We start from the raw sequence: 15,343 nt of genomic DNA, 5'->3' as shown, positions 1-15,343 counted from the left end.
TTCTCTTTTCCTCTCCCATCCCCTCTTCCATGCCATCCCATATTTTTCTGCCATTTCTCTTTCATGTAAACACTCAAAATACCTTCTCACCCCAGCATCTTAAAAAGGCAGAGGAAGAGTAGATAGATCATCTGTGCTAGTTACAGTGTGGTACTGCTATTGCGGTCACCCTGCCTTTCTATTCCTGTTCATTTTATTTTCAGGTGTTAAACATAAGGAACACATTAAAAAAAAAAAAAACCCAAAGCACATGCTTTGAATACTCTGAAGAAGCATCAGCATCATACAGAGACTGTTCATAATTACATTTAAAATTTGAGGCTGCGTGCCTCAAACTAATCCACTAAGCCACTATTCAGAGTTCCTAGCAGCTCTGGTAAAACAGCATCGGTTCCTAGAAAAGTGGGCTTCTGAGCTCTAGCTCCCCCTTTTCACTTTGAACATTTGTCCTTGTGTGTTCATGTCCCATTCCCATTAAATGAGAATGCTAATACAGAACTGTCCTACAAGAATGTTAGGAAGATTAATTAGTGCCTGTAAAGAATGCAGACATTTTATAGCACGACAATCATCTAATCAGACCCAGACAATACATACAATAACCATCCCCACTATTTTTGCCCTGCAGTTACCATTTCAGTAAATTATATATTTTTGCAGGGCAGCAAAATGAGAAATTATGAAGAGCTCTGAATAGAACAGGCTTTTCTGGTGAACACACTAGACCAATGTGCCAACTTACCTTGTCTGGATTAATCAATGAAAAGGGATTTTGTCCATAGGCAACTCTAATTTAATTAGTAAAATATAAAGTGGAGGAAAAAACCCAAAACCACAGACCATGATGAGTTTAATGTCTCTTGGAGAAGGCTCTGAGCCAAGCTCTAGCCATGTTTGGAATTGTAAATAGAACCATGGGAAAGGAAAGCACACTACTTGTAATGCACGTTCAGTTACACTGGGATTACAATGGAAAAAGCTCACGTGGTTTATGAGGAAAACCCAGGCTTTTAAACAGGGAATGCAAGAATTACTGAGCAAGTAAATATGCGTTCAAGAAAATGTATGTTCAGGCCTCAAGCCTCAATTTCTGAGCCAAGTCTTAGCTCTCCCTCTAGCTCTCCCTTATACCTCATGCAATTCTTCTCTCTTCTTTCCACCATTGAGCCAACACAGCACACTACAGTGCAGGGTACAGACAAGCTTATTAGCTTGAGACAAACTTGCTCAGGATCCAGAAGCCTTTCAGTCAGAACAGTGTGGTGCTGTGTAAAGTAGCTGCAAGAAATCCAGGGATTGTTCAATTGCTGTGAGCATCCATGAAGCCCTCCAGACATTACCTACCCCTGCCGTAAATCTCACCCTGTGAATCGGAATGGCATTGATTGCTGAAGAAATAGATTCAAAGAAGACGGGAGTTTCAGATTCAAGATTTCCACCGTACTGCATTGCTTTTACCAAGGAATCTGCAATAAAACAAACATGTGAGCATTGCTAAGGTAGTGAGGATATATAAACCGTCAAGAGTTTTGCTGTAAGCTGATACTTGCCTTTGCAGTGTGCTAGCAACACATCGATGTGTCTGCTTTTACAGTCCATGTAAATCTATATGTGTGAAAACATGAAATTAGAAAAAAAAACCCGAAAAAACAAACCTGTTCAAAATACCAAGAGAGAATAAAATACGCAAAAAGATGATAATTCAAAGCAGGCAGAGAACACGGAGGGCCGCTGTTGAAGCTATACTGCCAGTGGCCACCAGAGCTCGCTCTTCTATAATTGTAACACCACGAACCCATACTATTTTCCTCCCCCCCCGCCTCAAAGGACTCTACAACTCTGTTGAAAATTAAATCTGACTTTGATTAACAATTTTGTATTTTTTACTATACTTTTAGGGTTTTTTTCACAGTTCCTCTTTTCAGCAAGTTTTCCCACCTCCTCTCCTTATGCTTACCTACCAGTCCACAACGACAGGAATCAGACCTAGGAAACATAGAGACTCACAGCAGTCTATCTGCAGAAAGTTCTCTATTCTTTCTTTAAAAATGTTCAACTTCACTGAGACTAAATATTCAATAAGCTATAAAGTGAAAAAATCTGAAAATAACCCTTTAACCAGAGGAGGGCCTTTTTCTGGCGGATAAGGAACTTCCAAAGCAGACCCTGCTTCAAAAAATGTTTAAATAAGCCACATAAAGTGGAACAATTCTGAGAGGAGAAATTAAATGAGAAGCAAGTCAGAACACCCTATTTTAAAAACAAACCAAAAGCCCGAATAGATATAAAAATCCCTTCAACTTTAGCAGCAGTGAAAGGATGTAACAACAAGTACATGTTGAGTATGTTTCTCCTCTGAGCAGCTCAGCTTTGGACCAGTCATTCACTCAGACACTGCACTCCCAACCTTACCTCTCATAGTCAAATATTTCTTTGACATAACGTGCAGTTAATTCTGAGGTCTCAACATCTTTTGGAAGCAGGGGGCTGAGACCTAATTTCAAATCTAGTCTTCTGTCTTACTCAAAATAATTATATGAGCAAAACTTTGCATACCCACTTAAATCTGTACCCACTGTAAAACTATTAAATGCCAGACCCAATAGAAACATAAGGAATAGCTTACGAGCATAATTTTTTACCCACTATATAGAACCACTGATTATATAGAGACATAGACTCATTTAGGTTGGAAAACACCATTAAGACCATGAAGTCCAATCAATAACCCAGCACTGCCAAGTCCACCACTAAACCATGTCCCTAAGCACCATGTCTACAAGTCTTTTAAATACCTCTGGGGTGGTGACCCAACCACTTCCTGGCCAACCTGTCCCAGGGTTGACAACCCTTGTGGTAAAGAAATTTTTCCTAATATCCAGTCTAAATCTCCCCTGGCACAACTTGAGGATATTGCATATTGTCCTGTCGTTTGTTACTTGGGAGAAGAGACTGGTCCCCACCTCACTACAACCTCCTTTCAGGTAGCTGTAGAGAGTGATAAGGTCCCACCTGAGCCTCCTTTCCTCCAGACCGAACAATCCCAGTTACCTCAGCCACTTCTCGTTAGACTTGTGCTCCAGGCCCTTCACCAGCTCCATTGCCCTTCTCTGGACCTGCTCTAGCACCTTGATACCTCTCTTGTAGTGATGGGCCCGAAAGTGAACACAGTATACAAGGTGTGGCCTCACTAGAGCCGAATACAGGGGGACGATCACTGCTCTACTCCTGCCAGCCATGCTATTTCTGATCCAGGCCACTGCTGGCTCATAAGTAGCTGTCCATGAACCAATACCCCCGGTCCTTTTCTCCACTACATACAGATACTTTTATTTCTGATCCAGGCACACTGCTGGCTCATAAGTAGCTGTCCATGAACCAATACCCCCGGTCCTTTTCTCCACTACATACAGATACTTTTATTTGCAGTGAATGTCACCAAAAATCTTTAGAATTACTTTTTATGTAATTTTAAATAGTAACACATTCTAGTTTCATATGAAACCTGTGTTCATGTTTTCCATAAGTTTCATGTTTATCTACCAGTATAGGTGAGGTGACTAGTAGCTCGTCCTAATAACTCATACATGTAAATTATATTTCTATGCATAAAATTTGTGTGATGTCATAAATACCTGAAGCAGCACTGAGACTCCAGTGTAGTCAAAGAAATTCAGCCCACTGCAATCTAATATCAAAACATTTTGCTCACTGTGACATGACTGCAACGATTCACCTGCACATTTGATAAATGAAAAACTTTAATTAAAAGGGGGAGTAGTCAAGAAATGTATGTAAGAATAATGATAGTTTAACAAAATAGACCCAAACTTTAACAAATGGCACATTTTAGAATCAGAAATGAAGGATCTTCAGAGCAACGGGATGAAATGACGGTGGGTAGATCATATTATCAATGAGATTTTTTTAGATGGCAATAGTCTGTCAAGAATTAAAGAGTTGCTTCTTCACATTTGAATTTCTAAATGAGTCAGGATAATACCTTGTCTTGTTTGGAAAATTTTATACGGGACACACAGACAATATATCTCTTAATATCACTTTTGTTTCTGTAATATACAAACATCTGCTACGGCTTAACTAATATTTGCCTATAAGGAAGAGAAATATGTAGAGTGTTTCATTTTCCTAAGGTATTACTATGATGTTTTTTGTTTGGTTTATTTTTTATGTAATATCACATGTTGGAAAGATGTTGGTAAGATTTGCTAAGGTCTTACACTCATTCTTCAATCTCAGGCCATCTTGTACTAAAACTAAGAACACTCTGTACTAAATGTATACTGAATTAGCACACAGATAAATGATTCCTGGCTTTCATAAAGGGAAAACTAGAAAATAGTGCACATCTTATTTACATTGTTCCTTGAACAAATACTAGTTATCACACAAAACTAAAAAAAACCAAACACAAAACATATTAAGGAAAGGAATTCTGAATGTAAGAACAGGTTAAACTAAGTGGTTTTGACAGAGCAGAGGTAAAGATTTTAAACTCTTGAGAGGACTTAGGATATCCCCATGGTATAGATTTATAGTTGGTGCTAATTCCTTTCTGAGAGTAGTCTGAAGCCAGAGCCTTTTGGACTTGCACTTCTGAAGATTTTCTCTCTTTGTACTGTCTAATGTACATTAATAGATACATACCAAGCAGAAATACTAAATTTTAAAGGAAACCTCCTGCCTGACATTACTGTGATGGAAGCCTGGAAGGGATTTATGAGATCTGCTATGCTGCTCACTGTAATAATTACTACATGCCTCCTCTCCCTCTAAAACAAAAGAACTTAGTCTTTCTGCCTATTACTCCTGCTACTTTCCCACCCAAGTGGCATCCTGTGTTGCAGTAAAGACTTCCTGGCTTCTATATGGGGAGGGAGGTACAGACCTGCTTCCTCTCTGAACCAGTGGCAAGGGCAGCAGCAGCAGTTTGATTTGGTGCTGACCCAGACCAACAGCAAATTAGGATTTCCCAGAGGGGGAAAGGGAAGATTTTGACAAAGACGTAAGTTGCTACACGTTCCAGGATGACTGCTGTAAGGATTATGTCCTCCTGCTCCCCTCTTTCCTGAAAATTGAAGCCCCGCATTTTGTTTTTATAGGGATTTTTCCTTTTTCTCTCTGTTTCTTTTGTTCTGAAGTCCCCTAGAACAGTCACCAAAGACTGGTTGGTACAAGGAACTACAAAACAAAGTCCTCAAGGCAGGCCTTAAGAAATCAGAAAAGAGGTCTTGTGCTGTGTGTCACTTCGGTAACATGAGAAACCAGTTGATCTAAAAGAACAAGGCAGAAGCATGTACTGGCAAGATCTTCTTACACATAGGGTGCTGTGCACTTTTTTAGCATTTTACAGCATACTGCTATACAGTCTTCAGTATCACTACGTTGCGATTTGTTTCAGCAAAGCACTCTGTCACCCCTAAGTAAACACTGTAGTATCATAAAAATGCCAAGAGTCTAGTTAATAAATGTAAACATTCAGACAACAGCCTCCAAACCAGATTCTCTACTGTGGCCTTAATGCTTGTAAGCATTTTAGATAAACACAGTGTTTTAATTCCATCCACAATAATGTCATCTGTATAAAGTATCTTCTGCAATAGGTTGTTGTAGCTCTACCACGGGAATGTATGTGCTGCGGTTTGATTTAAGTGTTGCAAAAGGTGAGAAGACTGGAATTACCCAGCTTAATCCTTAGCTGAAAGCAAACCCTTATGTTTTTTTCTTTATACCACACTGATATACTGTACAATACTGGTGCCCATCGTGTCACTCTAAAGTCAGCTGACATTTCATGAGATTTTTCTCCTAAGTGGCTTTAAAGATCACAAAGACTTAACACGGCTCTAATCTTATCTTTTTTTTTACGTTTGCATACTAATATTCAAGAACCACTCTGAATGCAAAAATCAGTGCTTAGCAAAACAGCTTCTTTGGCCTTGTTCTGAAGACCAATCTGTGGAATAGCTGTCTCAGTATGCACACAGTGATTATTGTGAAACAAGCAAGGACTCCTGCAGAAAAGATATTCTTCTGGGTTCCCTGCTTTTTAAATCTTAAAAAGTCAGTCAAGAACAGAATAAAGATAAGACCCACTAGGCCAAGTTTAAAAGAGTATAGCACTATTTAGCACTCGTGCTTCATTCATTTAGGTCTAACTGAAAATACTAGTTTCTAAACTTCTTGAGTTCACCCAGAAATAAATAGAAAAGCATAGAGCCATTTTGTGTGCTTACATCCATTTTCATTTTAATAGCATTTATGGATAATAAACTCACCGTGACAACTTCCATTGGAAAATGAACACATCAATGTGTTCTGCTCACACTGAAATAAAAGCAACAAACTATGAACATAACAAGGAAAACTAGTCTGGCATAGTAACCAGAGAAAATCAATGCAATATATAAGCATTCAGTTTCTCAATATCAAAGTTAACTCCTCATCAAAATCATGTTTTATGCAATAGCCCATTAGGTACATAAGATTTGCTGAGTAAGCATCTCAATTGTTCTTCTAAAGTGATTTAAAACTGATATTCTATTTTTCTTTTCAGATGACTCAAACTGTCATGTTTGGATCCACTAGAAAGCATATTATAAACATGATGCTTTTGGGGAAGCAGGGGTGGGTTAAGAGATGGGTCAAAAGATCGGAAAGATGTGGTTGGAAAAATAAATTCTAGCCAGTGATTTTATAACATTGACTTTTGATTCATTTTCTACTTGCTATAATCTCATCTGTTGCACTAATACTTTAGCAAGGACTTTTTCAACATGAAAATTTATTAAAGAGTTACCTTTATCTGGATAAACTCTTAATAATTATTTCAATATGAATTTTAAGTTTTTGGTAGAGATATGAGTTAAAACCAGAAATACAGCTCAGAAACAAAATCCAAAGTGAAATTTTTTCATTCCCATTGTGTGCTACAGAAAGACCTTTATTTCACAAGAAAAAATGCATGCACAGTATTTCCGACATCTGTACTGCCAAGAACCTTACTGAAGAGTCAAAGGATAAAATCTCCTTCCTAAGTAACTTCTATATTAACTTATTAAATTAACTTATTAGACTTATTAAATTAACTCATAAATTATTTCCATGCAAATCCTAAGCAATTTCTCTGTTTGGAAGTTTGTTACCATACTAATCCTAATCAGTTAGCCTGGCAGAACCAAGGAATAACAGCAGCATAATCTCTGAGCCGAATTTCTGAAAAAAGAGGAGAAGCCATCCATCAAAGGAGGTATGGGTAGCACAGCTTTTTAGCAAGGGACAGAAGAGGTGGTAGACCTACATTGTTGAATCCTAGAATCACAGAATGTATGGGTTGAAAGGGACCTTAGAGATCACCCAGTTCCAGCCCCCTGCCATGGGCAGGGACACATTCCACTACACCAGATTGCTCTCCAGCAAAAAAAAAAATAAAAAATCACATCTTATTCAAGTAGATATGTAGCTACTCATTGTCTTTTCAAAATAACCACCTTACGTTAACTGAAGTTATGTAAGTTCTGCCAGAAACTTTGAGGAGTTTCAGATCAGTGCTTTAATGGCTCTTACAAGATCATATATAGAAATAGTAAAGATATTCTTTTAAATTAATAATTAGAAAATAATCCTTATCGAATCTGATTAAGATAAGTATTAACTTTATCTTATTCTAAATTAATCATTTACCTTTTTATATCTGTTTCAATATCTGATTATATTCTCTATGAAATATAAGGAAAGCAATCAAGATCTTCAACACTGTCACCATGATTACTCAAGTATATATCATACCCTACCTTGTTTACATCTTCACATGCCTGGCTGCTCCTGGTATCCTTCTGGATTATCTTTATCAGGTCAGCATGAAATTTCCTGGCATTCAGAAAGATTAATGGGTTGTTGACTGAAATGATGTTTACCTGTTTTAATGTTTCCTGTGGAATGAAAGAAACATAAAGCTGAAAAAAAAGTATCTTGGGTTTGAAGACTAAAAACTGAACTAATTTCTTTAAAAATTCTGCAAATTCCTAGAAATCAACCTGGCAGGAATTCTGGATTGCAAGAATGATTTAACAGATAACTGTCTTGATCAGTCTTCACACGCAACTGAAATAAAAAGGAAATATAAGTAAACCGTAAGGGAAATTGTCCTTAATTCAAGTTAGCACAAAAAGAAAACCATAGTCGTTATGTTGCATGATCCCCAAACTTAGGAAAGACAAGGTTTTCAGACATCAAATATCTTTTATGAGGTGAACACATGTATTGAAAAAAGTACACAGGGTTTTGAAGCAAACACTGCAGGTGGTTTAGGGGAGGCTGTAAATGTTCATCTTGATCATCTGAAGATGACTTTAGTACAACAGGGATATTTCTCTCTGGAAATACTTGGTCAATTCAGACCAAGTTTGTTTAGCTCAAAACACAGATGTTACACAGCGGAACGATTTCTGAAGGATGTCAGATGAAGGTCGGAAGCTCACAGGTACCAGTGGGGAATATTTCCCACAAAACAAGTACTATTTCTCTCATTCTTAAAGTAGACTTATAAAATACCTTCAAAAGCCAGTAAGAAAATTAATATTTATATATAAATATATTGGATATCAACAATCACAAGCCCAGTTGAAATGCTGGTTTTGTAGGTAGGTAGAATTAAACTAATTCTACCTAGCTCTCAATTTTCTACAGGTTGTGACCCATGTTTCTCTTTTCCTTAGGAAAATTAGGTCTCAGACAGACCTAATTCAGTGTGGAGCACAGCTGTTTGGATTTCTGCTGTTTCTGTTTCAGACTTGAGGAAAAGTCTGTCAGTTGTTAGGGTCTTCTACTTTTCCTATTTATGTTATTTGATTTAATGAAAGATATTACATCTACTTATAAAGTTTTTTATGTATATTCCAATAAATATTTATATTAATCTGCGACACATCTAGCACTCTAAACAGAAATAAGCAGGATCAGGTATGACCTGTAAAAGTTATAAATATTTTTAGTAGCATTTTCTGGTTTTCTGGCTGAAAGCATGCAACTAGAGAACCTGAAATAGACACAATAACACTGCTCATAAACACCAGCTGCCAAAAAAGTAACAGGATTAATTTGTCTTTCAGGCAAGTCTTTTATGGCAGCTGGCTATCTCTAGGTTAGAGGTGGAAGTTCAATGCATTCTCCTTCCCAGTGAGAAGAAAAGAGGATCCTTGAACACACACTACCTGAGCATTGCACAGCAATGATTCCCACTAGGTATTTTCACATACAAAGCACGGTACCATTGAGCGTCAGCTTCAACAGTGTCATAAAAAGCTTTGCCTGTTTTGGAAGAATGAAAACAGGATGGAAGACATAATTTTGCTGATTTTAAGGGGCAAGCATTGTAGCTGACAACACCTCAGCAGGTCAGCAGGAGACCGTGATGGCAGATCAACAGGTCTGATTCTAAAAGGTTCTCCAAAAGGATTTCAGACCACAAAAGTGCTATATGCAATAAAATATCCTAGCACTAAGTGCAAAAAGGGGTCTGGACACAGAAAAAAAAAACATTTTCTACTGAAATAAAATATCTGACTTATGTGAGTATCAGCTCTCAAAAATGAACTTCTTGTGATAATGTGTAAAAGGAAGTAAACCCCAAGAATTCGCAAGAGAATATAGATTCAAAAATTCTCTCTTCTTTCTAACAAAAGATATGTAATAAAGTCACACCCAAACACAAGCAAGTAGAGCTGACACAAACCATTTTGTAAGTAGTTCAAAAAGCATGGCATCGCATTGAAGACACGCAGTTTTCCCAACAGACCTTCAAACACAACAGGAATTGAAATCTTCACCACAAACCACACAAACTACCTCCTTATTGTAGACTGCTACTCAGACTTCTGGGAACCAGATGATCTCTCAGACACCACCACAGCAACCATACAGACGAAGGAAACATTTCAAACACCCAAAACTGAGGCAATGAACCCCAGACTATGTATAGGGACTTTATGCAATTTACCTATTAATGTGATTGTGGTAAATATGCCATCACCAACGTACCTTGGTCAGTCAAGTGGTAAAGCCTAACTGGCAATTTAAATAACTAAGATTATATGCAAGTAAGCTGTAAAATAGGGGCAAAACATAGGGCAGTATGTGGTTGATTGGAGAAATACTCCAATATTCCACAGATACCCCTAAAAATGCTATACAGAGCTGGAGTGTGGAGACAAGTGGGCACTTTGGTATCCTACCAGAACTGGTAAAGTAGAAGATGAAAACTAAGAAAAAGCAAGAGAAATGTGCAAAGATTGAAGCCTGTGATGATCAAGAAGCTCATAAGCTTCCAAAGACACAAGTCGAAAAACTTGAAAGGCTCAAATCGTAATGCCAAATCAAGCAAACGGCAGACTTAGGTATAACCTTTTGTCCAGGACAGGCAAGGACATCTGTGACAAATTTGACTCACTTATTCCCAGCTCTGGTTTGGTTCTAGTTCTTTTTTTAATAAGAACTGTTCTGAGAAAAATGGACTTCTTCTTTGTTGTGTTCTTGCTGAAAAAGAGCAAGGGTCCTACCCCTGCTGTCACTTAGAAGGGTACTGGCAATTGCCCTGTGCGCTCTGCACACCCCTGTCTATACTTGAGTAAGAATTCAGTTGAGTGAGTGCCTGTGATGCAATGTGTTTCACATAAGCTTCTAAATGCCTTCTTGACTTTTTCCACATCAAACTCTTTTCTCTCATTGATGAAATAACCTCTATAAATCTATAGACCTTAATGGCAGGGTAGACCATTAAGCTTGCATATTTTCATGTTTAAAAGTCCTGTTGTTCATGTGTAAGCTGTTATTTACCAGGAGAACTTGGATCAGTCTCACATTCATACATTAAAAGTTACCCTAAATGCCTGCTGTAACCCAGCGACAATAAGTTCAATTAAAGGCATTTTTCTAAATCTTAAAAATACTTTCCTTCTTTGTTTTTGTGTAATAAGCTCTTAAGTAATTTGCTTTCTTAACAAAATGTTATTTTCCCGACTGTCTTCAGACACTAGCTTGTTATTACTTGGTTACTGGCATTAATCTTCATGATTAAGGAAAAAAAGCAGGGGAGCAGTTAGCGTAAGAAAACAAAAAGAGTCACATAGGGATTTGTACAAAGTATTTTGTGAACTGATATGAATACAAGCAGGCAAATAAAATTCTGGTTGCCCTTCTCTGACAAAGTTACTGCAACATATTTCTTAAGAATGAAAAAGGATATAATAATTGACAGATTGGACAGCCTCAACAACAGTGGTTTTAACTCACATTTCAGATTCCTCCCCATTCACATGTACCTTTCACATTCCAGCATTGTTCAGTATGCCAAAACAGTAAACTCCCTTAAGTCAAGGTCAGATTTTGAGACCAAGATAGCTCTGATGGAAAACATTTGCCATAAAAAAATTAACTCTTTAGAGGAGAACTTCTTAGTGGTGAGGTAATAACTGATGAGCATGTTGCTTACTGATACATAAGACCCTTCATAAGCATTATGAAAAAGTACATAATAGAAACTGTCACAGTGGAGAAGGCAGGATGTCCTATTGATGGGACTCTGTCCTGAAAGGACACATGGTTCTGCTTCTCCTTGGCTGCTGACCTAACATTTCATCTTGGTGGAGGGATTTCACCTCTCCAGGTCATAACCCTTTTCCTCTTACCATAGGCCTGACCACAAGCAACTTTGATGATAATTGTAATGAAACTAACCAAAAAATGTAAGATTTCTGACTGGTAGATTTAAGTTTGTAAGAAATCAAATTTCAAAAACAGTTTTTGGGAGAGATTCTTAATTTTAGACGTGAGGGTACCCTTGCTCGACTGCAGAATGGTGAGATGTGTGAAGCAGTCTGTGAAAACTTTGCGCTGCTGTCCCTCCTTTCCCAGACATACATGGTGCCCTCTGGGACAGTTGATCACAAGGGGCTGGTGGCAGAAAAGGGATCACAAAAGAGATTGTGGATGATGAGAATACCAAAGGACTTTCAGGAAATTAGAAAATCTTATAGGAATATAAAGAGAGCTGTTGCCTGCTCAGATGCTCTTGCTGCCAAGAGATTTCCTTAGACTTAGGAATTAGGAAACTTTTATAAAGAGCAATTCCTAATTCAAGAATAATGAATAAACTAAGATAGACAGATCTAAGAGGACTTAATCAATTTTACTATGCAGGCCATCAGCAGAACCAGGAAAATATTACAATTTCTGATGCCCAAACTAGGTTTGTGTTTGCTACATCATACTGGCATTAGATTTCAACTGATCATATAATAAGAATGTTCCCTTAACTCACTGATTACAATCTGGTAACCAATCAGAGAAAATGAGGATTAGTGCAACACACACACAAAGTTAACTTACACAATTATCTTCTGTTTTGTATTTATATTCCACTTCTTTCATGTTTTTCAAATTCAGTGTCTTTGCTCTGTAATCAATACACAGAAAAATCTGTAAGGCAAATCGTTAGTTGTCTTGAACAGAAACAGAAAGAGACACACCCCCAAAACTACAGCGTAGAAGTTTAAGTTTGAGACAATGCATTCCATATATTTTTTCATGCATACAGAGCTTATTTTTTGTGATAATGATCCACGTAAAGAGTAAAAAGCATAATTTAAATTATAAGATATCACTTTGAAAATATGAGTAATGGAAACTTCTGGCAAATAAACTCTTGGCTTTAAGTTTCATTACTGTTTTGTATCTGGCCAGAAACCTAGTCTCAGGTCAAGGCAGGCAATATATAATCTTCAGCTTCCAAAGGAGAGAGGTTTAATTATTTCTTCTTCTTTTTTTTTTTTTTTTTTTAGCCTGGAAAATCATAGTTTAAGGAAATGAAAAAAAAAATCAAATTAGTATGGGTCATGAAATTTAAGGATGTTTCGTTTGTCATTAAAATTGACACATCTTTGTATGCTAAAGCAGAGCATTGCACTCTAGCTATCAAAGTGGGTGACTTAACTGGAAGAGCCAATATCCCTATGTTCTCTATACAGTCAGTTAAAAGAAAGCTGCCTTGAGAAGGTAGCTCAGTGTAGGACCTTCTGCTTCAATATATCATTTGCAGGAATGCATTTAACTGCAGGAGAAGATGACTATGAAACTAGCTATCATCTGAGCTCGGTGCCTAAAGCTAGAAACTGGAAATAATCCCAGAACACAAACATTTAATAGATGTCTCAATATGCAAGGAGTGCTTGCAGGTACTGGCTAAATGAGGCTTGTAAAGTCAGCTGTTCTCTCATGTTTTCATAAATTGAACTGTAGCTTTTAATACATGTAGGTTTTAATACATTCTGATACATGATGTGTACCTTGTTCAATACTCTGGCATCCGAACAGAAAGTTCACAACAAATCATCTACAGTGTTTTTCTTGCTTCATTTTTGCGGATGCTTTTGCCTATGACTGGACAGTTTACTACATGTTCTCTTGCTAATCTCATCTGCAGTACAGATTTTAAGACTGTCAGCTTGTCCAATGCCTTTAGGTTGCGCGGACAGTCACGTGCAGCCTGCCTGAAGATCACAGAAGTCACTGGGAAAAGACTTTTTTACTTTAACTAGAGCAGGTTCAGACTGAGGTCTGATCAGACAACAAAAGATTATGCTTTTCTGTGTCAGATATCCCTTTCTTTCTGCCATCCTTTACTAGCAGAATTTACCAAAATTTTAGTTTGCTAAGTAGCAGAATGTTACCACAAAGGTATAGATTGATTAATTTGCAATTGTCTTGCAATTTTTGGCCATTTTCACACTGGATCTGCAATTTATTCCATGAGAACAGAGCTCTGCATAAATGGTTAACACCATTAACCTTGATAAGCATTAAAATGAGTTGTCTATATTCTGCTTGATTTCAGTGAGATTCAATATTCCTGTAAAAACTGCCTGAAAGCAGCATGTCATTTCCAGGACTGGTGAGCTATGGGTTAATTCTATAGCACAAAATTATCATGAACCTCAGCTGATATTTCCTTTTCTCATGGTCCAAAGTAGCAACTGTAATACATAAAAAATAATGAATGAATTTCTGAAGGGGACCTACAAGGATGCTGTAGAGGGATTCTTCATCAAGAACAGCAGTGATAGGACAAGGGGTATTGGGTTCAAACTTAAAAAGGGGCTATTTAGGTTCGATATAAGGAAGAAATTCTTTACTGTGAGGGCGGTGAGGTAGTGGAACAGGTTGCCCAAAGAAGTAGTGGATGCTCCATCCCCAGGGTATTCAAGTACATGTTGGACAGGGTCTTGAGCAACCTGGTCTAGTGGAAGGTGCCCCTGCCCGTAGCAGGGGGTTTGGAACTAAATGAGCTTTAAGGTCCTTTAAAACCCTGACTATTCTATGATTCTATGATTCTGTTAGCTTTAGTTTCTTTGTCCTGGTTTTTCTAATTCATACATAAAGTTTATACTTTTCATTAGACATTAGAATAGTGATGCAGTTATGTTTCATTAAGTTGAATTTGATGATCTTAAATGACTTTTCCAACCTAAACAATTCTATGATTCTGTATATTAACAATGCAAATGTCAACCATCAACTCCAGTGCAGCATAGTATCTGGGAGTTTATAAAGCCACTTTGTTACTAAGGCTTGCCAGACATACTTTCACCTATGGAGTATATAAATATCTAATGGGAAAAAAAATACATGTTATTGATCCCTCTGTTGATTTTAGTCTACCTTCACCATCATACAGATGTGTAATACTAAGACAAATCACAAAATACTGTCATAATATGAAACATTTTAGAGATCCTTAGACTACCGTAAGTGCACAGGTGTGACTTTTCTTTTTGAATTCTCTTACCTTGTAATTTTCTGCAAATAAAAACCTGAATTTCGTTGTTAAATTCAGAATACCATATGCCTATCCTGACTGTGAAGCAATATGCCAGAAAAAAGACATAATGCTATGTTATTAGAATGTTTCAATAGATAGTTTCTCACCTGGGAAAGCGGAAAATCACAATTACTATAGTGCAGAGGACACCATACAACAGTCCCACGTTAGCAGCAAAGCATATTGTAAATATGTAGGTACTAACCCATATGCTCTTTATGGGGGAAAACAGAAAGAAGTGGTTAGTTTTAATTCTTGTAACAATGTGCATTTTATGAATCAGAAATAAAGATTTTAAATTGAAGATAGTTTCTCAGAGACGAACAGTTGGATCTTTGAACTGACAAATATTAAAGACTAAATTAGCAATTGAAACTGCTTCCCTGTGGGAGAACACATATGATATTGCACTACTCATCCCAATGCTCACACAAGTTCCTTGGAGAGTTA

General features: G+C 37.3%; 1 protein-coding gene across 1 annotated transcript in view; it reads right to left on the bottom strand.

The window, feature by feature from the left end:
- SLC26A7 (solute carrier family 26 member 7) overlaps positions 1–15,343 on the bottom strand; it is a 139,385-nt gene that overhangs the window by 73,442 nt on the left and 50,600 nt on the right. The window contains exons 11-17 of the mRNA XM_065669148.1: positions 15,001–15,107; positions 12,406–12,472; positions 7,815–7,952; positions 6,300–6,348; positions 3,636–3,736; positions 1,551–1,605; positions 1,345–1,466 (exon numbers count right to left, since the gene is read on the bottom strand). Coding sequence (XP_065525220.1) covers positions 1,345–1,466; positions 1,551–1,605; positions 3,636–3,736; positions 6,300–6,348; positions 7,815–7,952; positions 12,406–12,472; positions 15,001–15,107 — 639 coding nt within the window. The remainder of the gene's footprint in view (positions 1–1,344; positions 1,467–1,550; positions 1,606–3,635; positions 3,737–6,299; positions 6,349–7,814; positions 7,953–12,405; positions 12,473–15,000; positions 15,108–15,343) is intronic.

This window comes from Lathamus discolor, chromosome 2, assembly GCF_037157495.1.
Source record: "Lathamus discolor isolate bLatDis1 chromosome 2, bLatDis1.hap1, whole genome shotgun sequence".
NCBI classification, from domain to species: Eukaryota; Metazoa; Chordata; class Aves; order Psittaciformes; family Psittacidae; genus Lathamus; species Lathamus discolor.
Note: the sequence above shows the minus strand (reverse complement) of the source record. Positions and strands in the feature narration are given on the sequence as shown.